The sequence below is a fragment of the Penicilliopsis zonata genome (genome assembly GCF_001890105.1).
Source record: "Penicilliopsis zonata CBS 506.65 unplaced genomic scaffold ASPZOscaffold_22, whole genome shotgun sequence".
NCBI lineage: Eukaryota > Fungi > Ascomycota > Eurotiomycetes > Eurotiales > Aspergillaceae > Penicilliopsis > Penicilliopsis zonata.
In genome coordinates this window covers 273,413-297,555 of record NW_019208930.1, presented here as the reverse complement: position 1 = coordinate 297,555, position 24,143 = coordinate 273,413, and the positions used below count along the sequence as shown (strand labels likewise).

At 51.5% G+C, this 24,143-nt stretch overlaps 8 protein-coding genes across 8 annotated transcripts; 2 read left to right on the top strand and 6 right to left on the bottom strand.

Moving 5' to 3' along the window:
- Positions 1–109: 109 nt before the first annotated feature.
- Positions 110–1,957, top strand: ASPZODRAFT_19980 (hypothetical protein; the record flags this gene model as incomplete). Its single annotated transcript, XM_022727509.1, has 3 exons — positions 110–385; positions 441–697; positions 778–1,957. The coding sequence occupies 3 exons, from the start codon at positions 110–112 to the stop codon at positions 1,955–1,957; spliced, it is 1,713 nt and encodes a 570-aa protein (XP_022577513.1).
- A 674-nt stretch (positions 1,958–2,631) lies between these two features.
- ASPZODRAFT_28849 (hypothetical protein) lies at positions 2,632–3,953 on the bottom strand (the record flags this gene model as incomplete). Its single annotated transcript, XM_022728154.1, has 1 exon — positions 2,632–3,953. The coding sequence occupies exon 1, from the start codon at positions 3,472–3,474 to the stop codon at positions 2,632–2,634; it is 843 nt and encodes a 280-aa protein (XP_022577512.1). The 5' UTR covers positions 3,475–3,953.
- A 1,277-nt stretch (positions 3,954–5,230) lies between these two features.
- ASPZODRAFT_40126 (hypothetical protein) lies at positions 5,231–6,401 on the bottom strand (the record flags this gene model as incomplete). Its single annotated transcript, XM_022728314.1, has 2 exons — positions 5,231–5,770; positions 5,856–6,401. Coding segments are annotated over 2 exons (1,086 nt in total), but the record flags the coding sequence as incomplete, so codon positions are not given.
- On the bottom strand, positions 6,330–7,773 carry ASPZODRAFT_1252739 (hypothetical protein). The gene is made up of 3 exons (XM_022721421.1): positions 7,671–7,773; positions 7,064–7,310; positions 6,330–7,000 (listed from the first exon to the last, which is right to left on the bottom strand). The coding sequence occupies exons 2-3, from the start codon at positions 7,300–7,302 to the stop codon at positions 6,481–6,483; spliced, it is 759 nt and encodes a 252-aa protein (XP_022577510.1). The 5' UTR covers positions 7,303–7,310; positions 7,671–7,773; the 3' UTR covers positions 6,330–6,480.
- Positions 7,774–9,899: 2,126 nt separating this feature from the next.
- Positions 9,900–10,477, top strand: ASPZODRAFT_136878 (hypothetical protein). Its single transcript, XM_022724156.1, has 3 exons — positions 9,900–10,154; positions 10,253–10,312; positions 10,365–10,477. Exons 1-2 carry the CDS (start codon positions 9,907–9,909, stop codon positions 10,272–10,274), a joined length of 270 nt encoding a protein of 89 aa, XP_022577509.1. The 5' UTR covers positions 9,900–9,906; the 3' UTR covers positions 10,275–10,312; positions 10,365–10,477.
- Positions 10,478–12,843: 2,366 nt separating this feature from the next.
- On the bottom strand, positions 12,844–16,603 carry ASPZODRAFT_154969 (hypothetical protein; the record flags this gene model as incomplete). Its single annotated transcript, XM_022726156.1, has 4 exons — positions 12,844–14,281; positions 14,351–16,266; positions 16,339–16,469; positions 16,540–16,603. The coding sequence occupies 4 exons, from the start codon at positions 16,601–16,603 to the stop codon at positions 12,844–12,846; spliced, it is 3,549 nt and encodes a 1,182-aa protein (XP_022577508.1).
- A 549-nt stretch (positions 16,604–17,152) lies between these two features.
- Positions 17,153–19,727, bottom strand: ASPZODRAFT_161980 (hypothetical protein). The gene is made up of 2 exons (XM_022726551.1): positions 18,512–19,727; positions 17,153–18,415 (listed from the first exon to the last, which is right to left on the bottom strand). The coding sequence occupies exons 1-2, from the start codon at positions 19,315–19,317 to the stop codon at positions 17,371–17,373; spliced, it is 1,851 nt and encodes a 616-aa protein (XP_022577507.1). The 5' UTR covers positions 19,318–19,727; the 3' UTR covers positions 17,153–17,370.
- Positions 19,728–20,155: 428 nt separating this feature from the next.
- ASPZODRAFT_136870 (hypothetical protein) lies at positions 20,156–24,132 on the bottom strand. Its single transcript, XM_022724155.1, has 10 exons — positions 23,726–24,132; positions 22,747–23,654; positions 22,360–22,689; positions 22,192–22,300; positions 22,049–22,123; positions 21,935–21,993; positions 21,656–21,876; positions 21,550–21,596; positions 20,617–21,496; positions 20,156–20,526 (listed from the first exon to the last, which is right to left on the bottom strand). The coding sequence occupies exons 1-10, from the start codon at positions 23,766–23,768 to the stop codon at positions 20,295–20,297; spliced, it is 2,904 nt and encodes a 967-aa protein (XP_022577506.1). The 5' UTR covers positions 23,769–24,132; the 3' UTR covers positions 20,156–20,294.
- Between the last annotated feature and the right edge of the window lie 11 nt (positions 24,133–24,143).

Sequence of the window (24,143 nt, the reverse complement as noted above, 5' to 3'; positions counted from 1 at the left end):
TTGGTTCCATTTCGTCAGTATTCAATTGATTGAAGAAAATTTCTTTCTGTCAATTCCCCTCTTCTATGATTTTCGGATATAGACATCATCTTCACACGGGTCTATCAACATGCAGGACTTCAAGGGCAAGAACAAGCAGAAGGATGGCCCAGTTAATATAGAAAAACCTCCTGACCCTGTTACTGATTCCCCAGTACCGTTTGTGACATGGCGGTCTCTTGTGCTGGGAGCATTCGTCTCCATTGGAGGGATTATCTTCGGCTACGATACAGGCCAAATCTCAGGATTCCTTGCCATGGACAATTACAAGCGTCGTTTCGGGCAACGGCATAGTGACGGGACATACTATTTCAGTAACGTTCGCTCCGGACTCATTGTGGGCTTGGTATAGTTCCTCCTTTTGTATGACGACCACGCTAGATGCTGACCTTATTATATAGCTCTCAATTGGTACTCTGCTCGGTGCCCTGCTAGCCGGTCCGTTGGCCGACCGTATCGGGCGGAAATGGTCCATTGCCTTCTGGTGTGTCATCCTTGATGTTGGCCTCATCATCCAGATTTCATCGCCGTTCGGCAAATGGTACCAAATTATGATGGGCCGGTTTGTCACTGGGTTTGGCGTGGGGGCTTGCTCTCTCCTAGTTCCTCTGTACCAGGGAGAGAGTGCTCCTCGACAAATCCGAGGGGCTATGGTGTGGTATGCATTGGCTTTTCTTTTCTATTCTTTTTTTTTGACAAAGCAGCATGGAGCTTCTGCTAACTACTTTAAACCGTTAGCTCCTACCAGCTGTTTGTCACGCTGGGGATATTCGTCGCCTATTGCATCAATTTCGGGACGGAAAGTATCCAAAATACTGCTTCCTGGAGGATCCCACTCGGCATCACGTTTCTCTGGAGCCTGCTTCTGGGGTTCGGCATCCTAATGTTCCCCGAGAGCCCTCGGTACAATTTCCGGCACGGGCGGATTGACGAGGCTAAAAGGACCATGTCCAGGTTGTACGGGGTGCCTGAGAATCACCGCGTGATCATGGACGAACTGGAAGAAATAAAAGAGCAGCTCGATGCGGAAATGGCAGCGAAACGCGGCTGGCGAGGCTGGGTCGAGATCTTCCAAGGACCGAGGATGCGATACCGGATCTTCCTGGGGATGGCTCTTCAAGCGCTGCAGCAGCTCACGGGGGCCAACTACTTCTTCTACTACGGAACCGTGATCTTCAATGGAGCAGGCATCAGCAACGTCTATGTGACGCAGATGATCCTGGGGGGAGTCAACTTTGGCACGACCTTTGGAGGCTTATACATTATCGAGCATTTTGGCCGCCGCAAGTCGCTTATGACAGGCGGTATTTGGATGTTTGTCTGCTTCATGATCTTTGCTTCCATCGGGCACTTCAGTCTCAATATCTCAACCCCTCAAGAGACGCCTGGGGCGGGAAAGGCAATGGTTGTGTTTGCCTGCCTGTTTATTGCCGGCTTTGCAACCACCTGGGGACCGATGGTATGGGCCATTGTCGCCGAACTGTATCCCACACGGTACCGAGCGCGGGCGATGGCGATGGCAACAGCGTCGAACTGGCTGTGGAATTTCCTTCTCAGCTTCTTCACTCCCTTCATCACGGGCGACATCGACTTCGCGTACGGCTATGTGTTTGCCGGTTGTCTTGTTGTCGCCGTGTTGGTCGTCTACTTCTGCGTCCTGGAGGGCAAAGGCAAGACCCTCGAGGAGATGGACATGATGTACATCATGCGCATCCCCGCGTGGCGGAGCAGCAAATGGGTTCCTCCTCCGCCCGAGGAACGAGTCACAACCTCCCACGTTCTCGATCAGCGAATGGCCCAGAAGATGCAAGACAGCGATGCCGAGGCAGACCAAGGGGACCCGGACACGGCCAAGCCCCGGGCCACGCAGCATCGCGAAGGGGACGAGCAAGGTGCTTCGTCTTCTTCTCCACTGTAGGTAACGCCAGCTGTAGTAGAAGAGAGTTTACATATCTTTAAGATACCACGCTTCTTTTTGAGCCAATACTTAAAAGGTATATATATATATATGAAACTTCAGAATATGTGTATATTGCCAGACAGTTGCAATTTAGCATATATAGACATCAAACACCGGCCTGCCTTCTTCCTGGTACGCATAACGCTAAACCCGGCACTCAAAACTGGATCCAAAATCCCGTCCTGGCCAGCAGGCTAATCTGATAATTGACTGTATGTGGATAAACAGAGAAGGAAGAGACAGAAAAGACGGAAAAAAAAATGTCGGTTTCCTTGTTAATAATCGTAACCATGCAACCGAGAAACACTGTAAAAACAAAACGAGGCCAATATTCGAATCATATTACGGTTCATCATATCACGTAGAAAGAACCCTTTTCATAATCCGTTGAATAAAAGAAGAACAAAAGGTCAAGGTACCATTTTGATATTCGGTTCATCACCCGTGAAGTGAAGCCTTCGTCTGAGTGATTTTTGGATTTCTAGATGATTCAAGTCGCAGCCGTGTCATTGACTGCAGACATGAGATGGAAAGGGAGGGGGGGGGAGTTTAAGTCTGAGACTATAAGTAGTCCATGACTAGTGTTAAGAGAGAGGAGGGGGCGATGATGAAGATAGAAGAGAAGCTTAGGGTTAGTCCATGAAATCTCCACGCAGGATCTTCTCCTGGAAGAAATCTGGCTTGTTTTGTTTTGGCTGCCTGGGCATCTCACGCAGGGGCTGCTCCATCGAGGCGATGGAGGCCGCACGCTGGTGGTTGTGGTAGTGGCCGGCCTGCTGGCTGTGAGGCGGCGCATTAGGGAAGCCGGCGGCCCCGAGAGACGGGGCGCGTTCGGCGCGCGTCCGCAGGGCTTCAGACCAGTTGAAGCCCTCGCCTATTTGTCGCCAAGACGGGTTAGATTTCTCATTCTGAGGAATGGTTTTGTATGTACTTGCAACGACTGATGAAGGAGAAGAGAAAGGAGGTGGTGTTGGTGGCTGGGATGGCCGGTGGGCCCTCGTCCTGGATGTTCCCGGAGACGGGGGATATCTACCATTACCCACGCTTCCCCCACGGACTTCGCGCAGGGCCTGTGCGCCGAAGGAGACCCGTCGAGCAAAAGGCGAGTGCGGCGTGGCACCGGGAGGCGAGTTCTCTGGGTCTTCTTCCATCACTGCTTCCTCGTAGTTCCCTGGACTGGAGCCGAGGGAGCTCGACAGGCTGCCGCGCCGGAAGGGCTGGGTGTTGGAGAAGGGTGAGGTCTGGGTCGGGGAGCCGGAGAGACCGAGTGTGGTGATCGACAGCCTTCGTCGCTGGTCGGCCGGGGCATTGGCGGCCGCGCTGGACATGGTGTTGGGCAGCGTCGATGACGGGCCGTTATAACCAGCGCTGGCAGGTTTGGATAAGAACTCGGAGAAAGCCGACAGGGAGCCGCGCCGGCGGTTAGCGTTGGCGGGGGGAACGGATATGGGGGAGCTCGATCGGTCGGTGGACATGGTGGAAGGCGATAGATACAAGTTGATCCAAAGATGAAGATAAGAAAGGCAAATTGATAAGACAAGAGGAAGGCAAGCCTGGATGGCACAAGCCGCCGGGTCCTCTGAGCTATTGTCCCTTATCACTGAACCAGTAGGGGGAATCTCTTCTATTGTAGTGCAATAAAGGAGAATGCAGGGGCAGCAGCAGAAGCTATTTCCCGTCTCAGCCCTGGCAATGTTGTTTCGAATATATCGGAGATGACGTCAAGCAGGCGATCAATGCAAGGTGGATTAAGCGAGCTCAGAAATGTCAGAGAGAATAGTGATGACGACGACGATGGCAACTAAGCACACACGACCAGTTAGCATTTCGTTCTCCAGAGCTCTTCTTTTTTTTCCCTTGAAAGGGCGGTATTGGACAGCTATTTCTCCTGGAACCCAACGGTTCCAAAAGCAACTCTTCTCCGCGGCCAATCAAGGAAAGAAAACAACGATGGAAGGGACCCCCCCCCCCAAAAAAAATCACAGTTGGGGGATTTCTAGTCCACTCCATGGGTGGACGAGGGGTAGCAGGAGCGTCTGATTGTACCACCCAGGAGCGAGAGATCAGGAGAGGGAGGGGGAAGAAGAGGAACAGAACCACACGTACTCACACAAGACGAGAGAGATGCAGATGAAAGATCAAGCCTAAGGATGAGAAATCGAAGACTGAGAAGAAAAGAGCTGCTGGCAGTTTGAGTTTCAGGAGAGTTAGTTATCTTAAACTACCTGGGTGGTTAGCTAAGGTAAGTAGTAAGTACTGAGTAAGTACCTCCGTAAGTACCTCCTACCTTACCTTCGTACTAAGAGTCTTAGTCAGAGGTGTGCTACGCCGGATAGGGTATAGTGCATAATTACCCCACAATCCTGCTGCTTCTGGGGCTGCACACCGTGGCTAGAAGGGGTTTAGCGCTTCATGGGCTGTTTCGATCAACGTCAATGGTGCATCTGCGAATCAGTACTACATACTAATACTCCACAACATTACATATTTTGGATGCCGGAGTTGGAAAGAGAGGTATCACGATCGAATGAACTAGCTGGTTACTGCCTGACTACTAACTAGTATATTTCTGGACGTATCTTGAAATAATATATCAGTGTCAACTCCATGATCTACGGGTGAAAGTGTACCAAGTACCAGATTGGTGTTGAGCGAATGAATAATAGGCAGGCTGTACCATAGTTACTCGTTCCGGGAAGACAAGAAGAAGAGGAGGAGGAAAGTATACTCCTGGTGGGTCCGAGATTCCAAGAGGAATATAGAATGAATGACTGGATTTCAAAACGAGGAAACAACTCAAGTATTTACTAGAAGATAAAGTGAGAAACAAGAAATAAGCTGATTTGTGTGCGTATTATTTCCATGCCTCCCTTTTCTCTGTTTTCTGGCCGCAAGCAGCTCATTTTACCATCTCAACAAGTCAATAAATATATATGCAAAAAGATAAAAATAAATAAAAAAAAAAACAAAAAAAAAAAACAAAAAAGCACCATGCTAATTTTATATGATATTACCCGTTTCCCTGTATTATTTTTGATGGTCGTAGTCATGGTCATTCATCATTTACCACTTCCGTTCCTTTCTCTCTCCATAGGATATTCTATTTTTTAAGAAAAAAAAACAAGAAAAACATCTTGGACGAGAAAGACAAGTGTGCCTTTATTATTGGTAGTTGCCGTCGGAAGGTTGATACGCAGACAGAGCCAAGCCCCCTGTTGGTGGTGGTGGTGGTGGTGGTGGGGTGTGGAAGAGCTGGACAAGTTTCCTGCCAACAGTGGGCTCCAGCTCGGTACCGTCTCGTGCGATCTTCACCTCTCGATTGGCGTTCCATGGATTGCGCAGGCCGCGAGTGCGGTAGAAGGGCACCCGCTCCGTGGAGAGCCACTCGATGCGAAACGGTTTCCCAAATGATTGGCCAACGGGGCACTGGGCGTTGTCTGTTGTTGTTGATGCTGCTGCTGCTACTGTTGTCTCTTCAAAACTTCGTTCACTTTTGGCGTCATCATCGTCCTCATCATCCTCGGATGACTCTGCCTCCCAGAAGATTGTCCCTCTTGCCGAATCGTCGAGGATCCTTCCCCTGGGAGCGGTAGAAGTCGCCTCGGTGATCACAACCTCTATGTCTTCGGACTCGGTAACGGGACGGTCTGGTCGCGGCGGCATCTCCAATGCGAGGTTTTCATCTTCGTTTATCGGGGAGATCATTCGAGCGTACCCAAAATATTCCCCGGACTTGTTTGCTGAGAAGATCAAATAGACATCGCCTGCGGACTGAGAAGAAATGTGAGTCAGCTTTCCACTTTGCCGTACTGCTAGCATTTTTAGATGCAAGGGATCTTCCTAGTTGCACTCTTACCTCATAAGCCCGATTGAGAACATCTTCGTTGTGTGTCTGTGTAGCCCAGATCCCGCTCTGTCTGCTGAGTTCAAGATCTTCAACCGTCAAGCTCTTTACAATAAAGTACCTCTCCGAAAACCGAGTGTCGCCCAAGTGCCTGATCTCTTCCGGGTTCGTCTGACGAGTCATCTGCGACTCGGAGCTCTCGGCCGGCGTGTCTAATGTATCCTTAGCCTCTTCGAATGATGAAGAGCCCCCAGTCGTCCCCCAATGGGATGCGCTTGGTCCGGGTGTAGTCAACCCTCGACGTGAGCGGCAGACAAGGCGAACCCCTTGAAACATGGAATCGTGGAACCGTGCCAGTGCTACGCCGCAGGCTTCCTCGGTCTTGTAGTTCACAAATGCACAGTTGCTTTTCGATATCAGGAAGACGCTTTCGATATCGTTGGTCGCGTCGCGGGAAAAGTGGTCCTTGAGATCCACCACATTGGCGCTTGGGGGTAGGTTCCCCACCCAGAGAGCGTGGCCGGATTGTTTAGGCTTTCGGGGAGGTCCTCGGGGGGTGCTTGGAGTGACAGCAGGTATCGATTGTTTCGGGGGAGAAACTATTTCATGAGATAAACAAAGGTCAATGATGAAGAATTCATCTTTTTTTCAACAAAGTCCATGCTTGGGAAGACGATGTTTGTTTGGATAACTCACCTTGTACCTGAGCTTGAGGCCTAGCCGATCTCATGGGAGTAGAGCCGTCCACTATGACCGCCGAAAATTCATGGGTTGACGGTAGGGGCCGTCGCTTCCCATTGTCACCGGCACCCATCGACCGAGATGGTGATGGGGAGAGATTCTGTATACTGCGGTAGTCCAGGGCAGGTTGGGAGCTCACTTGCATCCTCATAGCCTGTTGGCCGTGCGCTAATTGCATATGATGATACGGCAGTTGGTGGTAATAAGGCTGGGTATACATAGTCGATTGATCCGTCACAATATGCCCCAATTGTGGCCCTGTACCCTGCATATACATTTGATGGTAGGAGTCTGGTGGGCCGTGCGAAAGATGTGTTGTCTGCTGCTGCTGCTGCTGATGTTGCTGATGTTGCTGATGCTGCAGATGCTGCAGATGCTGCATGTAGCCCGGGTATGCTTGGGAGTATGCCGGAATACTGTAGGCCGGATTGTTACCGTCTAGATGGCCTGCAAACGGGACCAAAGGAGGAATGTGGTACATGATTCCCTGAGATTGAGCGGTCTGAAGGTAATGCTGCGACATGTTTCTCTGATGATCGAAAGCCATCGCGTGTGTTCGGTGGTACGGAGGAGAAGTCGTCGAACCCATGTTCAGATTCGGTAATCGAGGGCCATGAGCATTGGTGACCGCAGGACCAGATGTTCTTTGACGATGGGCTATCCCCGAAGGTTGGTGAACCGGATGCGCTACTGCTACTGGCGGCCCCGATGGTTGCATGTTGGGATCTATCAATAGAATCGAAGTATTGGTTAGCCAAAGATTTCTTTTTCAACACCCCTGACAATTGCGGCGAGCAACTATCAACCGATTTCGTACAAAGGGGCTCTCAGACTTACGAAGTCTGTTGGATGTCTCATATTGCAGCGGTGACTTGGAGTTCTCTTCAACTACCACCCCCTTGGTCGTGTTGAGTCGAACCGGAAGATCATCGCCCATTGGGCCCGTGCGAACTGATAGAGAGAAGAAAACATTAGCGCTAGTGGTTTGAAGGCATGGAAGGAGTGCTGATAGTAGGCGCCTTTCTGAAGTGATTACGGATTGGTGGCTATCGACTTTTGAATCATACAGCAGAAGTGTAAACATACCTTATCTAAACTCTACTGGGACCGCGAGGTATATGCCGAGATATGCAAGAACTCCAACCCCGTATGTTTTGAGCTGTGCAGACCACCACGATCTGGCTGCTACAATGCCCTGAAAGGTATATTTTGAATACCGCGACCCAGATGCAATAAAATTAGGCGAACACTATAACCTGTAAGTTTAGAACCCCGAGAAATCACCTCTGCATGCTTGGAATGGCCAAAGACTTCAACCGAAATATAAGAGCAAAAATTTCGGTTTGAAACGAAGTGCATTTGGTGGTTGGAGGTCGAGGGAAGGATTGGAAAAGGGAAAGGAGGGAAGAAAACCAAAGGACTGCCAGGCGCAGCAAAGCGGTTCAAAATTTGGAATTGGGAGATTGTGAGAAAGAAAGAGCATCCTAGATCTGCAAAATAGAACGCCCAACATGGTGCAAAAAATGATTTGACAAAGTTGTATGTATGGAGTAAGGATACATAGAGAGGGGCCACAGTGTCAGTGTGTGTGTGTGTGTATGTGTGTGTGTGTGTGTGTGTGGAAGCGGCTTACACCGAACAACAGAGATCGAAAGGGGTGATCCCCAAGCCACTTAGGGTTGAAGGGGAGAAGAGCAATGGGTAGGAGATGAAGATTGGAAAGAACAGTGATTAAGTGGCGTGTTGGATGACGGGATAAGGTAGAGGGAAAGGAAAATCCTGTTTCGTAAAAGGAACGAGACTGCAGCGGAAATCTTCCATACCTTGAGACAAGGCGGGATAGGCAGTCTTGACTGATTGGGGGGGGGGGGCCGATGGCGCCCAGGGCCGTCACGGCTGTATTTTGTCCTGATCTGACTGGATACAGAAAGATCGGTCTGGAACCGTCTAGAGTGGTGCCAACAACCAGAGGGAAGACCGGAGGAGGTAAGAAAACGAATGAGGAATAAGAGCTGCAAGCTCCGGCTTTCAATTCAATGCGGTTGATAATTGAATGTCGACCACGGCAAGTCAGTTAATGAGACTCCAAAAGAGATCTTCGCCTCCAGTTCATTCCTCCCCCTTTTAACAATGTGACAGGGTCTGAGACCAATCTGGCCAATTGTTGTCTGGACACAGGGCCGAAGGTAGGGGGAGAAGAGAGCCGCACCTTCGATGCGCCTAGTTCTCGAAGTGGCCGAGTAGATGTGTGGCACGACGGAGCCCGATGATTATTGCGTTTTGTAGGTTGACGCGAGACACTAATACGGTAAAAGCCGTTGGGGAACGGCACTGTACAAGCGTGGAGCCTTTAGAGCTGACTAGGAGGCCCAGCGCGTCCCGGCGGGCCCCTACTGGGGCTCTCAAATATGACAACGTGTGGAGAGAGAGGCGTCTGTAGAGCTACAAAGGATCACAATGGTAGAGTGATCGATATGATTAAGATCCTCGTCGCCCCTGTTGATGTGGCTGAAGATGTGGTGGCGGTCCCAGAGAAGGCGAGTAGACAGATCTCTTCGGCCCAAGACTCGAGGCGAGGACGGAAGTAGAGACGGAACGATGATCCAACTGGTCATGCTCACGTTGAAGACCCAATGTTTCGTCTCTGCTGCCTCAAGCAGTGTTTAACCCCCCCAGTGCGGATCAAACAGAGATCCACAGCTTTGGTTCGTGTGGGCAGCGCCCACACCCACCAGAAGGAAGGAGTTGGTTGGATACAGCCAAAGGGATTTTCTCTGCTGAACTCGTCAGAGGATGATGAGAGGCCGATTGAGCCGGGATTAAGGTCAGTAGAGGAGATCTTCAATGGGGGTCTGCCATGTAGTCTCCGGGGCCGAACCGCCCCATCCAAGGCTGGATACCTGAGAGATTGCGTGAGAGCTCTGGAAGAGGCAACGAACTATATCCGTGAATATGCCGAGTCGTCAGTTGCTAATTGGATGGGCTGGAAATGCCGATACGTTGTGACCGATGGCAGGTTATTATTCTTTTCTTTTATTTTCCCTCCTTTTCCTTCTGTTTCTAGATGAAAATACCTGTGTACTTGTGGGCCCCTCTCACATGCTCTAGGAGTATGTAGGTCAATCTAGAGATCCAGGCACAAGCGGGAAGATTGGGCAAAATGATCTGTGACGACGACCAGGGACAGAGGGTGGCGAATGGGCCCACCGATGGCACGCATTCCATGTGCGATCAGTTGCTTCGTCTGGAAGCTTCGCAGACGTCGGTGGTGGCAGTGATGGGTCATTATTCAGGCCAGAGAGGAGCGAAAAAACGCCCACGTATGCGGACCGTCGTATTATTACAGCTTGCATTATTGGATTGGGTCCAGGATTCCTGTCGAATCAACGGTATGCCTGGTTTATTGAACCTTCCATCTGGCGGTTTGGACGGGGCTAGTCTGGGCGGGTTCGACTCCGTTCGAGGCCACACTGGAGCTCGCTCCCCCCCAAGACCAGCTCTCTCGTCGTATCACCACAACAGCCACCATCAAGAGACAATTTGGAGCCATCAAGGCACTAACGGGGTATCCTGTTATCCAAACAGTCAGTTGCCTAGTTCTTTATACGTAGTGATTAGCCTATGTGGGGGGGGGGGGGGGGGGGGGGGGGGGTGGTAGGGGAGGTTACTAGGGTGTTGCCACTGTCATGAGAGAGAGCACAGATGATGTCGAAGGGGGAAAAGGGAAACTGGATTTCGTCATCGTCAATGCCCAGAGCCTCGTGGAGCCAGGATGGAAACCTTTTGACCCGCCAGGCATTCAATTGATCCGGAGGAGACGCAGGGGTAGGAGGAAGTACGGAGTAAGAGCGTTGGTATCGCTCGGGCCCGGAAGGTGGTGCATTCCCACTAGGCCCGATCGACCGTCACTAAACGGCAGGGACAAGCTTTGACAACGTATTGTTATTATTCCATTCCAGGTTCCAGGGTTCTTTCCTAGGTATTGATTTATTATTACTAGTATTTACCTTGGTGTTCTCAGTCAGTATACGCTCCTTGAGAGACAGCAGCGAGTCTTACCGAGCCAGACTCTGCTCCCTCAGATACCTAAGGTACTAGTTAGTAGGTATTCCATAAGTCACCCAGTCTCTCAGACGGCTTTTCGGGACGACATACCAGCCAATCAACGACGGTCTGTGTAGGGCCTCTCGAGGACCCCAAATCGGGAATTTGCCGATGGCCCAGAGGGAGGCCAGAAGGAGGAGATCGATCGCGGTGACAGCGTCTGTTCTCGTTAAATTTCTGGTATACCTTAGTTACTACTAGAATATGTTATCCACAGCGAGGTAACGCCGTCTGCCCAAAGGAAGTCGGGCACAACTGAAGTCTGGTAAGGGTAATTGTAATATTACCACCGAATACCGGTATCCTGTCTCGGTCGTACGATTGGCGTCGAGTATCGGAGCCGAGAGCCTCTTTTTTTTTTCATTTGTCCCCAGCTGTACGGCGTACGGAGTATGGCGGACTCCTTATCCGCAGCAGATCCTCTCGGCAAACGTCATACATACAGCAGCACATAGGCAGAGGTAAGAAAGTGCCGGCAGTTCTGTTAGGGAGGCGTTGCCTATTAGTTGGAGTACCGAAGCAGGCAGGGATGTTAGCCACAATATGTGTATGCAGTCACAGGTACTAATGTCATAATAAATTCCCTATCACATGCTCACTGCTCACTGTCTCAGTCTCAAAGTCAGGTGATGCCGTTAGTCTCGTGACCTCCGACTCGACCACTTTCTATCACATTCTGATCATGTTGTCTCGTCCGAACCCCTTAACGCACCTCAGATTCCACGGTGGAACCAAGAAGAATCTAAAGGATAGACAAGACACAAGAAACGGTCCGAAGACGAGGCAAGCCACGGTGAAAGGTTTGATTTGACTGGATCAGCCGTCAGCAGGCTTGACGGCAGCGTTGACTCGTTGTCTCGTTGTCTCGTTGACTCTCGCAGATACCGCAAGGACAATCAATCCATGCCCCCCCCCCTGGAGATCCGCAGTCAACCGCCCAGGTTGGACGAGTCAAGTATAGAGACTGCAGCAGTGACACCAGGGCGTGGGCTCTTTCGACATCATAGCCGGCGCAATCGTTGGGTCCTATCTGGAGTCCCGCAACGCCACACACATCATCGACCTCACCCATCGATCATCGCCCTCAGCATCACCACTCGCCCTCACCCTCGCAACGCCTCTTTTCGTTTCCGTGCTGCTACTATTTTCGGCATTCCGTTTGCAATCGCCGCTCAAGCCCGTGCCTGAAATTGGTGTCCAATTCTGGAAGCTATCGGCACCTGTGTGGCGCCCAAACGGACGTCGTCTTTCTTCAGCCATCTTCGTCAACCAACTCGATTGCTCGAATTGCCCGGCGCCTACGCAAGCTATTGACTATTAGAGCAGGATACATAGTACATCCCGGACATTATCCGTGGCCACCAACAGCATCGCCAGGCGTCTAGTGGCAACTCCCCAACTTGCACACTCATGTGGGCTTAATCATAGGGTCTTGTCGCTGCAATTTTCTCGCTGCACATGCCTCGACCCAAATTTGGTCTCCTGATCAAAGCTGAAGAGCAGGGAGATGCCCTGCCGCCTGCACATCTCACTTGATATCATATGCATCTGGAACTTCACAGTACTCCGGATTCTCAGATAGGTATGTGACCGGATAGAAGGACGGCATGAACGTGGAATTCCTCGTTATAGGACCCTCACATTACAAAGAAGCAAAAAGGGAAGTCCAGCCAAGTGAATGTAGAGGATTGGATTCTATTGCGTAAATGGGAATCGAATACAAATTCAACCACCCCGAAGGACCACTTGCACACCCTGCCGATACTCTGTATAGACATAGACATAGACCCTCCCATACAAGTCCATCATTAAGGTTCCAAAGTTGATACATGAGACATGAAAAAGAATCAGTAACAAGAAAAGTGTTTCAAATGGACATTCCCAACCAGTAGAGTTGAAGTAGCATAATGATGTGAAACAAAAACAAAGTCAAGTCAAGTCAAGTCAAGTCAAGTCAAAAAAAAAAAAGAAAGTCAAGACATTAGGTCAGTCAGTCAGTAGTCCTCTCTGGGTGTCTCGGTCATCATCTTCATTAATATAGATTAATATTATGAGCAGGAAGAGGAACAAAAACAAGGGGGAGGGAGAGAGAGAAACATTTCATAAAAAAGTAAACTCATCATAAGAAACAAAAGAAAAAAAAAAGAAAAGAAAATCATCGATCAATGCCTAGGGAGGCTACCTTGCCTGCAAACCGCGCCCCTGCACTCCCTCGTTTGTAGAGTCTCTCGCGCTCCTTGCTGTCCAGGGGCGGGAGGGAGGAGCCTGACGACAACGACGAGACACCACCCGTGGAATCGCCGCGGATGGTCGGCAGCGAGCCAAGGGTATCGGCCGGGCCGGGCCCCGTCTTGCCAGTCCCATGGGAGGCGGCGGCGGCGGCAGAGCCATGGAGAGCGGCCAGCCGTGCTGTGCGCTGGCTGAGGTAGAGCTGCGCGGCGGGCGAGAGCGGGATCGGCGGCGGTTGCGAGGGGATCTCGGCGCCGTTCTGGACAAGCAGTTCGGCGATTGCAAAGGGGATCGCCTTTGGCGGCGCCGTGGCCGTGCTGGGCCGGATGCTGCTCGAGGGCGTGAGGCCGGGTGAGGCCGGGTCTGCGGCCGCCAGGGCGAGGAAGACGGCATGTGTGTTGCGCGACCGGTCGGCGATGTTGAGGTTGGCCCGTAGGGCGATCCCGTACAGCACGCCCTGGATGTCATTCTTCTTGATCGAGGCGAGCAACGTCTCGTCCGCCGTGGCAAAGCGAGACCGCAGCGACGGGAGCGGTTCGACGTACGCTCGGTCGCTGTACTTGGCTGTGATGAACCTGAGCCGCTGTTCACGCGTCGAGCCGGCCGTCGGTTTCTGCAGTTGGTCCAGCGTCCCCTCCCAGACCATATTGCTGACTCGGTTCCCGATCTGCAGAAGGATCTCCACGATGTCGTTGGAAAAGGAGTTGATATCCAAGGTCAGCGAGCGGATCTTGGAAATGTGCGTCCCCAGGGACCGATGGATGCCGCTGCACTCGATGCACAGGACGATCCCGAGATTGATCGACACCCACTCCACCTTGGACGTCGAGCCGCAGTCAGCACACCAGTTGTTGCCCTGGTCCGCGTCCCGGACGGCCTGCAGGAGCCGGGAGGGGTGATCCTCAAACGTGTTGCTATCAATCCGTCCATAGCTGGGCCGTGCACCCACGGTGGTCCGCCGGTTCACACTGGTGGTAGATGGCGCGCTTGAATAAGAGTGCTGGCCCGAGTACGACGAGCTCTTGCCCGTGAGCACAGACCCGATATCGCGGCCAATCGGGCTGCTGTTGTTGTTGTCTCTCCGAGACGATAGCGACGCCTGCGGGGAAAGGCTACGGCCTTCGACGGCGCTCTGCAGGGCGTTGTTGATCGATCGGATCCAGTTCCCCATGTCGTCCTCGGACGTCGCCTGGTAGATCCGTTTGTACTGCGGGGTGATGACCTCGAAACAGAACCGACGCTCGGCGTTCCGTGCTTCGCGGACAGATGCCATGCGTAGATCAATCGGCTCCATGTGTAAATCCAGCTTTTGCTTCCAATTGCTATATTCGGACAGTTTTCCTTGATCCAAGACGATCCAGAATCTATTCATATCAGTAAAAAATAAACTCTTTCCCCCCCCTTTCTTGGAGCAGAATATGAAAAACTCTTACTTGTGCCAAGCTTGCTTGTTAATACCCTTTGGATCGATATGAGATCCCGGCCGAGACAACGCCCAAAGAAGCCCCTCCTTTCTCTGCTGGGTGGCAGCACGGTCTGTATTGCAGGGGTCTCGCTCCTCAAGGTCGCGGATGCCTTTGAAACGGTTCTGGGACGAGTTCACCGAGCCGATGGATGAGCCCACCGCGGTAGCAGCCACTGTGGACGAGTTGACAGGCGCCGCATTGTTTTGCATGGAGATCGAAGACGAGTTGCTGGTGACATTCCTCAGCTGGGAACCCGTACTATCTGCTCGGCCCAACTCTGCCTCGGATCCATGGCCGTTGCTGATGCCACTCCCCGGCATGGTTGGTGGCGAGGACGCATTATTACCGGGGACATCGGGCTCCGTGTAAGTGTTTGACGGTTTCTCCAAGGCTCGGCGTTTTTCCTCCCGCTCCGTACGCTGGAATTGAAACTCTTTGTCGGCCTGGCCCACCTCATGGATGAGGGCATCCAGTTGCGGGACCATCTCCTCGATCTTCTGGGCCGCCGCTAGGAAATACTTGGCCTGCGTGTCGGCGTATCTGGTCAGATGGGAGAGCACTTCCTGCTCCTTTCGACCGCCGTGAAGATCTTGCATGAAGGAGGAATAGTCAAACCGTTTGAGTTCGAAATTGCGCCGCTTCGCCTGGTACTTGGAATCACTCTCGGCGCGCTTCTTTTCCTTCAGGGAATCCTGCCGTTGGCCCAGGTAGCGGCTGACATAGGCATAGTAGTCCCTGCTCTCTTCCTCAAAGTCTTTCTTCTTGGATTCAGCCTGCTTGATGTCGTTTTGGTAGAGCTTGACGATCGGTTCAATGACCAGTTTCTGGAGCTGCAGGGCGTTGAGCTGTTCATAGTTGAGGATCTGGCGAGCAATCTTCTCAAAGTAATGATCCATAGCCGGCTGGATCGCATTTGTATTTGAGGTGGAAGCGTCGCGCAGCGCGGTCAAAAAGGCCTCGACGGCTTCATTGCACGAGGTCTGAGCCTGTTGCGCTGCTTCGGCTTTCTTGAGCACCTTTTTGATCTTCGTGCGGAAGTTTCCCGTTTTCTGCTCGAGTGCCTTCATCGTGGCGCGGAACAGTGGCCCGTCCTCCACCGCACTCATATCCTCTCCAGGCCGCGAGTGTGGAAGATCGACCTTGACGGGTACGGGGACTGGGATCGGGGGCGGCGCCGTGGACGGCGGAGGAGGCATCAAACCCAAGTCGATTGCCTCTGGCGGTGTCGGCGGAGGCACAGCGGCAGCAGTAGCGACAGCAGCAGTAGTAGTAGTAGCAGCAGCAGCAGCAGTGGCGTCCGTCGCATCACTCGAATGCGAGAGGATGGAATGCGAAGACGGGACGCGGTTGCGCGCGGGGACCCCGATCTCCAAGTTGGGCGAGGAGAGGTACGGGGGAAAGATGATGCGGGCAGTATTCTGGACCCAAAAGGAGAAGTGGGCGAGGGTGTTAAGGCGGTTTGCCCGCTGGTCGTATTCGAGGAAACTACAGCTGTTCCGCCAGCCACCGCCTCGATCCTCAGTCGACTTGGGAGGCTTCCATTTCCACGACCATTCAAACTGTACCGAGGGACTCCCGCCGGTGGAGTAGTCGCCCACCAGCTGGACGTTGGAGTTATTCTGCAGGTTCGGATTCGCATGGAACTCGCGCGTGATCAGATTGTCCAGCTCCTTCGAATTGGACGCATGCGCAAAGGTAAGCCCCGTCAGCACCGTATCCATGACTTCCGGGAGTGAGGTCGACACGCCATTCACCGTCGAGTTGGCCACATTGCCTGTCTGCACCTGCCGTAGGATAAATGTAAAGGTAAACTCCAGCTCTTCGTTGTTGGTTAGCCGTAGAAGGAAGGTCGGTCCAGATGCTGTAGGGAGGGTATCAGGATCCTAAGAAGATTAGCATAATCCCCCCCCCCCCCACTAGACATTACTATTGGTATATATCGCCTAACACCATACCTGTACATATTCAACAGGACTATCATCGCCAACGTCGCGTTTTGCCGAGTATCGGGTTGCGGGGAAAGCATTCGGTGTGAGATTCAACACCTTGCGCTTCGAGTTACTGACGGCGACAGACGCAATGCTCACTACTCAAGATGACCAGTCAGTTGTTTTATTTCGCAAACGTCGATACACATCGAACAAAAAAAGACGTACACTTGGTTTGGTCCTTGAGAAACAGGTTCCCAGAATCATCCAGGCGGCTTCCGACGTTGCCCATGGTGCGAAAGGCGCAGGCGAAACGCCGCTCTCAAGTCACAGCTCGCGTGTCCGGAACGATACCGGGCGATTGAATTGTCACCATCGACGGATGACGCGGAAGACGAGGAGCGCCCACGCTGGGGGAGCTGGATCGTCGTTCGAGACAGGAGGAACAGCAGGAGGAGGAGGAGGAGGAGGAGGAGGAGCAACGGCAGCAGCAACAACAACAGCAAGGCGTGGTGGCAAGCGGAGACACTGTCGTCATTCAGCCCTCGACAAGCTGGCCTGGATAAAAGAGCTGGGTTGCAGACACCCTCTGCCGCAGAGCTGATGGGGGAATCTCAGCGGACAGTCTGAAGGTGTGTTTGTCTTTCAGCTAGGGGGGTTGGGCGGGGGGGCGGTTGGTGGTGGTGTAATTGTACGAACCGAACGGTGTGTCTGTAGAAGAGAGGGGGCTGAGCATGGGAAATAATAATGTCCCGGAGATCCTAATTAATTCTCTGCAGCCCTTGAATTAGAAAGTTACAGCAAGTGTCTTTATTTATGATAATAACTTCCTATTGAAAGACTTTTCTTCATTCTCGCTCTAGAATAGATACTGACTCGTGTTTCACGTTCTGCCGCCCCAATAATAAGCAAAAGAAATATGAAACAAATCGACCACGAGGCAGATGGGATTCTAGGCAGCCATCAAGAATTCGATATTATTAGATTTCTAACTATTTACACTCGTCATCACATCAAATAATACGACATTTACAAAAGAATACATGGTATCTGGTATGGTCAGTTGACGGGCGATGAGCATCGGCTGTTGGCCTCACGAACGGGCTCAAGCGGTGGTTGCGAGTCGACAGTAGTAGTCTGAGGAGGGGAAGGCTCCATGTGAGTGTTCTGAGGATGCTTGGGCTGTCCATCGCTCTCCGCCCATTTGAGGACCTGGCCCTTTACGTCCCGCATGTCGTGCATCCTTTGCGCCAGATCGCCCCGGTGCTTGGTCGACACGCCTGCGCGCTCGTCGAGGGCTTCCTCGTCCGAACTCGAGATGGACAAGGAAGACGCACTGCTGTCCTGCTGGAGGTACATGATGTGTTGGCCCTCGTTCTTCTTCCGCTCCCGTTGTTCGTCTTTCAAGGCAGCCATGCGATCGGCGTCTTTCTGGCAGTCTAGGGTGGTCACATGGAGACCAGGAAGATTCTTCGAGAAAAACTCCCGCAGCAAGTACAGATACTCTGCATTCGGACGGTAGGTGCCGCTGTCGTTGTCGATGAAGAGCTCGTAGTCGCCCGGATCAGTGGAGACATCAGGGACAGCCTGTTGTTGCTGTTGTTGTTGTTGTTGTTCTTCCTCCGTTTCCACTTCTGTCGCAGGAGCAGAGGTCACCGTATTGGTGGAAAGAGACAGATGCCGGTGGCGATGCTTGTGTCGCCGGACAAAGAACTCGCCAGAGTAGGCGATGTAGATCGACACATCACTGTGCATCGTGTGCTTGCTGAGCATGTCGATGCCAAATTCCTTGCCCGTCTCGGTGAAGCGAAACTGCCCGTCGAGAGTGAGGACGTAGGTAAAGATGCGCCCGCCTTGTGCAAAGTGAACGAACTCGAGGAACTTCTGGGTCATCTCCAGACACGGCTCTGTAAACGCGCCGTGCAGCGTCGTACGATCGAAATTGTATATCCGGTCATGTTGGTGGTGGAGGGCTTTGTGTAGGATCCGTCCTCGCAGGCTATGCGAGGTGAACATCCCAGCAACAAAGGGCCGAAATTCGACATATCGGTGGTAAAGCTGCGGGGGGACCGGGCCCTGGAACTGCATCTGTATAGCTTGAAAGCTGGGACGTCAACACCAGTAGATCTACTCCGAAGCACCCCGGGGGAAAAAAGGAAATTTAAAAAAAAAAAAAAAAAAAAAAAAAAAAAATACATACTTGTACCGACTGGTCGGTTTCGCTCCATTCTGAGTCTGCACCTCATCTTTCGTCCCCGTCAGACGCCCGATCAGCGGCGAGAAGTGCTTGAACCATATGTTGGGTCCAACCGTATACACCTGCCCGCCCTGGTCGCCGGGGGTTCTCCCCAGACATTCCACGCTGACGTCGAGATGGCCGTCTCGCGCGTGGCGCGAGACCAGCGCCGCGACGCCTCGGAAGAAATACACCCGCTTGCTGCCCATGCGCTTCTTGATGTGGTACGACTGCCTGTGAATCCCGGCCCAGTTCTCATCGACCGAGGCGGCGTCGACGTACGCGTTGCCTAGCCGGTCGTCATGGTCCGCCGGGTCTTCGTCGTACAGACAACATTTCAGCTGGAACCCGGACGCCGGCACATTGGCGACAATCCACTCGCTCTCCCACACCGGGTTGGTGTCGCGCGGGATGGTGTGCGTTCGGAACGTGAGGGCCGGGTCTTGCTTGTGCCGTTTGGGCACGTCAACGGTGAGTTGCGCCAGGACATACGGATCCGACGAAAGCGTGCTGAAGTCCGCAAAGGGGAGATTCACCGCTCGGTGGAAGGTGAACTTGAGCGTGTATCCGGGCGGCGCAGGGGGGATCGGGGTGCCGTCAAACCCCCCGGCGGGCTGGTTCTCACTGGACGACAACGACGTCTTCGTCTTGCCATTCGACGCAGTCGCAGTCATGGCCCGATCGTGTAGCTTTCCCGTCTTCTCAACGAACTTGGGGCCATATTTGTCAATCGGTCGCATAGGCCGAGACTGGGGCTGCACGTCGCCCATCCTGACTGAATCTTCGTATATACTTTCGTAGATACTTTTTTCTTTCGCAGACTAACCTACCGAGTTTGATGACTATTAATTATTCTATTAAGATATAAGACGTGATTGTAATGCAGATCGCACACAAAAAAGAGACAGAGAGAGAGAGAGAGAGAGAGAGAGAGAGAGAGAAAGGGGGAAGATTGGAAAACGCGGCCTTGAGATCGTCAGAAAACCGAGTGCGGCCAAACTCCCACTAACAGTTCTTTTGAGAGCTTGTGGCTTGCTGAAAGGGATGACGTTTGTTCGAGTATGATAAATTATTGACCTTACCTCGGTACACGAATCACTGCTTTGCAAAAGAGGTAGCCAGGGCTCTAACCTAGAATATCTAGAACCAGGCAGCTCTTTCGTTACTCGAACCGCTTCAACTCATGATGAACCATTGAGATAAACCCAGCTGAGTGACATCATCATGAGGGTGGATAGGGCGATCACGTGGAACGCGAGGTTGATCCTTTGTTGCACAGCGTCGAATGACTGGCATTACAATAATAGATACCCCTCCTAGTAGGTTAAGTAACCTTGGAAGATGACTGGTACAGAGTAGATTGGCTATCTTGGTTGGATCTGATTGTTTAGTACAGAGTATACGGTACTTGGTCCAGATAAGCAGGCAGCAGTTGCTGTACTGTAATACTGTATACAAGCAGGTGTTTATTAACTACTGTGCCTCCACTGCTAAAAATAAAGAGAAAGAATAAGAATAAGAATCATCTGTCAGATCTTACCTAGTAGCCTAAATTTTACGTTGGTAGAAGACGATACAGTGTACAGTGTACACTATACCCAGGACTAATTTAAGCAATTTCTCGTATTTTTGTCGTTTTTGCTATTTTCTATTACGCAGTCTCTCCACCTGCTAATGTTCGCTGAGAGGTCTCTGTCGGCATACCGATAGCTTCAAGCTAGACACTGGTTGTTCAATGCAGTTCGGATCAGGACCCTCGGAAAAGAAACTGCATGTCCTCAGGAGTCAGTTTTTCCAACGCCGCTCCCTGATCCTTGTTGATTGTGCCCTTGATCATGTTGGCCTTCTTCTCCTGGAGCAGCACAATGCGAGACTCCACCGAGTCCTCAATACACAGCCGAGTAATGACACAAGGTCGTCGCTGGCCGATCCGATGGCATCGGTCGGCGCTCTGCCATTCCGCTGCAGGGTTCCACCACCTGAATAAGATTAAATAATAGATTAGTTTCACGTCATCATCATCATCATCATCATCATCATCAGAACGGTAACGAGCAGGCAACACTTACGGATCGATGATGAAAACCCGAGACGCCTCGGTCAGGTTCAGCGCCACGCCTCCCGCCTTCAGAGAGACGAGAAACACCTCCACATCGACGTTTTTCATAAAGTAGTCGATCGACTTCTGCCGCTGGGCCGGGGTCATCGTGCCGTCCAGCATCACGGTGTTGAACCCGGCCCGGCGGAGACGCCATTCCACCAGCTGGAGCATCGAGGTGAACTGGGAGAAGACAATTGACTTGTGAGTCTGTTTCTTGCCTCGCAGCTGGTACAGATCGTAGATGAGCATTTCGATTTTGGTCGATGAAGTCCAGTCCTCCATCTTGATCCGGTTGATGATCGAATTCTTCTTGATGTTGTCTTCCTCTTGGTCGATATCGGGCTGCTCGAAATCAATCGAGAGCGGGATGTGGCACCGGGGACAGTCGATTGTAGAGTCGCTATCGAAGGAGCGGATGTAATCTTTCGCACACTGGCGACAGAACTCATGGCGGCAACGAGAGCGGATCGCTTCTTCGGCCGGCTCGTCACAGATGCTGCACACCAGAACGTTCTGGCCAATCTCGGCATGCTTCTTCAAAATCAGATCGGGGTGGTTCGACACCTGACGCATCTGCATGATGAGACCGAAGATGTTGGCGTAGTTGTTCAACATGACGCCGCGGCTCACATACGTGTCGAACTGTCGGCTCGAGTTGGTCATGATGCTTTGGGAGAAGTCTCGTTCGATTTCACCAAAGAATTCGCTGTGGAGCACCACTCGCTTCGGCGGAAGCTCCATAGAAGATGTATGATCCTTCTTCATTCGTCTAAGCATGATCCGGTCAGTTATGAGGCGCAACTTCTTTAGAGCATCCGCTCTTTTCTCGGGTGAATCGTGTTCCGTAACTAGCGAATGTCAGGGTATGTTCACTCCTGGACTCGGGCTCTCATAGACTCACTAGGATTGAGAATCTCCTGGTTGAAAATCGACACATGGCTAAAGCCACTATAATTCACTATTAGATTGACGTTTTCAACATGTTGTGGAACAGGAGGTGCCCATACCTGTGCTGGCAAAAGGTACATTTTTTCTCGGCATCTTGAGACCAGTGCAGTTGCTGGCAGGGGCATTGCTTGCAAAAGTAGCAGGCAAATGGACGCACTTCGAGGAAGCGCAAGAGGGAAAAGAATTCTCCAATGCGGTTCTGCACAGGTGTACCGGATAGGCACCACCTATAGTCGGCCTTGAGGGCAAAACAAGCTCGAGCGACACTTGTTGTGCGTTGCTGGCTACAGTGAGTAAAAGATGTGCAGACTCATTAATAAAAAACATATCTTTCTTACCTTGATACTATGCGCTTCATCAAGAATAAGTCGGTGGTAGTGGATGGAGTGAATCACACCTTTTATTGTTGGGTTAGATATGGAAAACTCAGAATTGTCTCTCAGCAGACTTACTATCCTCTTTCACAATGCCGTCATTACGGTTCCAGCCCTTCAGTTCTTTTCGATAAATAGACTCGAGACCAGAATCTAAACCATAGTTATCAGCTACAACTCACGTATAGTTAGACAGAGAGACACAGGAGTTAGCAACGTACAGGAAATCATGATGACATCGTAAGTCTCCAAATCTTCCTTTCTGAGATTCTTCACTTTGGGGTTTGTATTATGGTAGACCAGAACTTTCAACTGGCCATTTGTATATTCCTTTCAAAATGTCAGTACAGTACTTGGCGGCACCACTATTCAAGACCGGGGAAACAAACCTTGATTTCGGATTGCCATTGCATCAGCGCCACGGGGGGCACAAGGACCAGCGATGGCTTACCAGCTGGATAATCAGACATCACCAATGACACGGCTTGAATTGTTTTCCCCATGCCCATCTCGTCTCCCAGCAGGCCTCCTCTGTACGCAGTTTTTTCCTGTTGTACCATCCAATTCAAGCCCTCAAGTTGGAAGGACTTCAGCTGTCTGGAGATGCGAGCAGGCTGCTGGGCTGGGACAGGTGTGATGATTAGCGTGTTCTCTAGATCTCCCCACATGGTGGTGATGCAGGGGTGTTGTTTTTCAAGTTTCTTCCGTTCTCTCCAGGCCTATATAAATATATTAGCGGCTGCTAAAGTCTTAAAAGAGCTGATGGGGTGCCCTACTCTTTTGGTCCATCCATCCGGCATGTCAGCTGGACTAAGAGGTCTCTGGGGCCAGGGCTGAGGGGGGGGAGTTGGGGTCCTGTTTGTTGCTTCGGGTCTCGGCGAGTTTTCCAAGACCGGTTCTTCTTCGACTTCAGAGTCACTGCTTTCAAAATCTTCAACGTAGCTTTCGTCCTTCTCATCGTCAACAGCATTGGTATCAATAATCGGCATTTTTGTCACCTTCTTCGACCGCAAACTTCTTCTGGTGGCTGGGCCTGTCTGACCATCACTAGACTCAGAACCATCAAATTCTCCGTCTCCATCAGACAGCTCGGACAAGAAGCTTTCGGTATCAAACGAATCCCGGATTTCAACGGAATTTTTAGCTCTTGAGGTCTTCTGACGTTTTCTCAGAGGTCTGTCGTATTCTTGGAGTTGAAGATCTCTCGCCAAAACTGCATCTGCGGTCTCTGGTTCAGATTCCTCCGTGGCCACCAGAGAATGAGATCTTTTGGCCGTGGATCGGGTCTTGAGAGCCAATGCACTTGACCGCAGCTCCGATGCACGTGCAGAAGCACTGACTCGCTTTCTCTTCTCGGAAGTATCTGGTGCAGCCGGTGTCTCCGCAACGCTTGTTGCTGGGGTATTATACTCGGTCGTCCCGTCTGCGGAGATATCTTCGGTGGCTATGGTCGAGGAAGCGGTCGAGGGAGTATTAATTTTTCTCACTGGAATAGCGACTTCGATGCGATTACGGCGGGGTATGTCGATAGCCATTCCATCGGTTTCTTCGTCATCTTCGGTATCTGGAACGACCAATTCGGGTTGTTCGTTGCTTCTAGCCAACGAGTTACGAGTCACTCTGGACGAACGTCTAGGAAACGAGGACGAGATCGTCGAAACATTTGGTCCTATTGCGACTTCATCTGTATGTTTGAAAGATGTTGTTAGTCCACATTGTCCAAAGCCATCACTATCATAGATAAGTGAGCCTCACTACTCAAGCCTTTAGCTTTCGCTGTCGATGACCTTCTCCCCATTATGGAACATGAGGTGTTATGAACAGTTTAATGAGAATGTGCATGCTCATGTAAAAGAGAGAGGTGTGGTTTTATAAAAGAAAGAGATTGAGCGATAGCCTTAGAAGTGAGAGAAAGTTTTAGGTTTCAAAAGGGGCAGGCAACCAGAGGAACTGAGAGAAAACTGAAGAACACCATCAAGCCTCCAGCCTATTACGTGAATGCTTCACAGCTGCTTCAGCGACTGAAGCTTGGTTTTGCCACCAAGGGTTCCTGGCTGATTTTTCTCCCCCTCCACTGAGTGAATCGACTCCCCAGACCTGGGAACGCGAATCAAGGCAGATATTAGATAAGGATTCGAAAGGCGTGTAAAGTGGAACACGAAATTGCCACGGT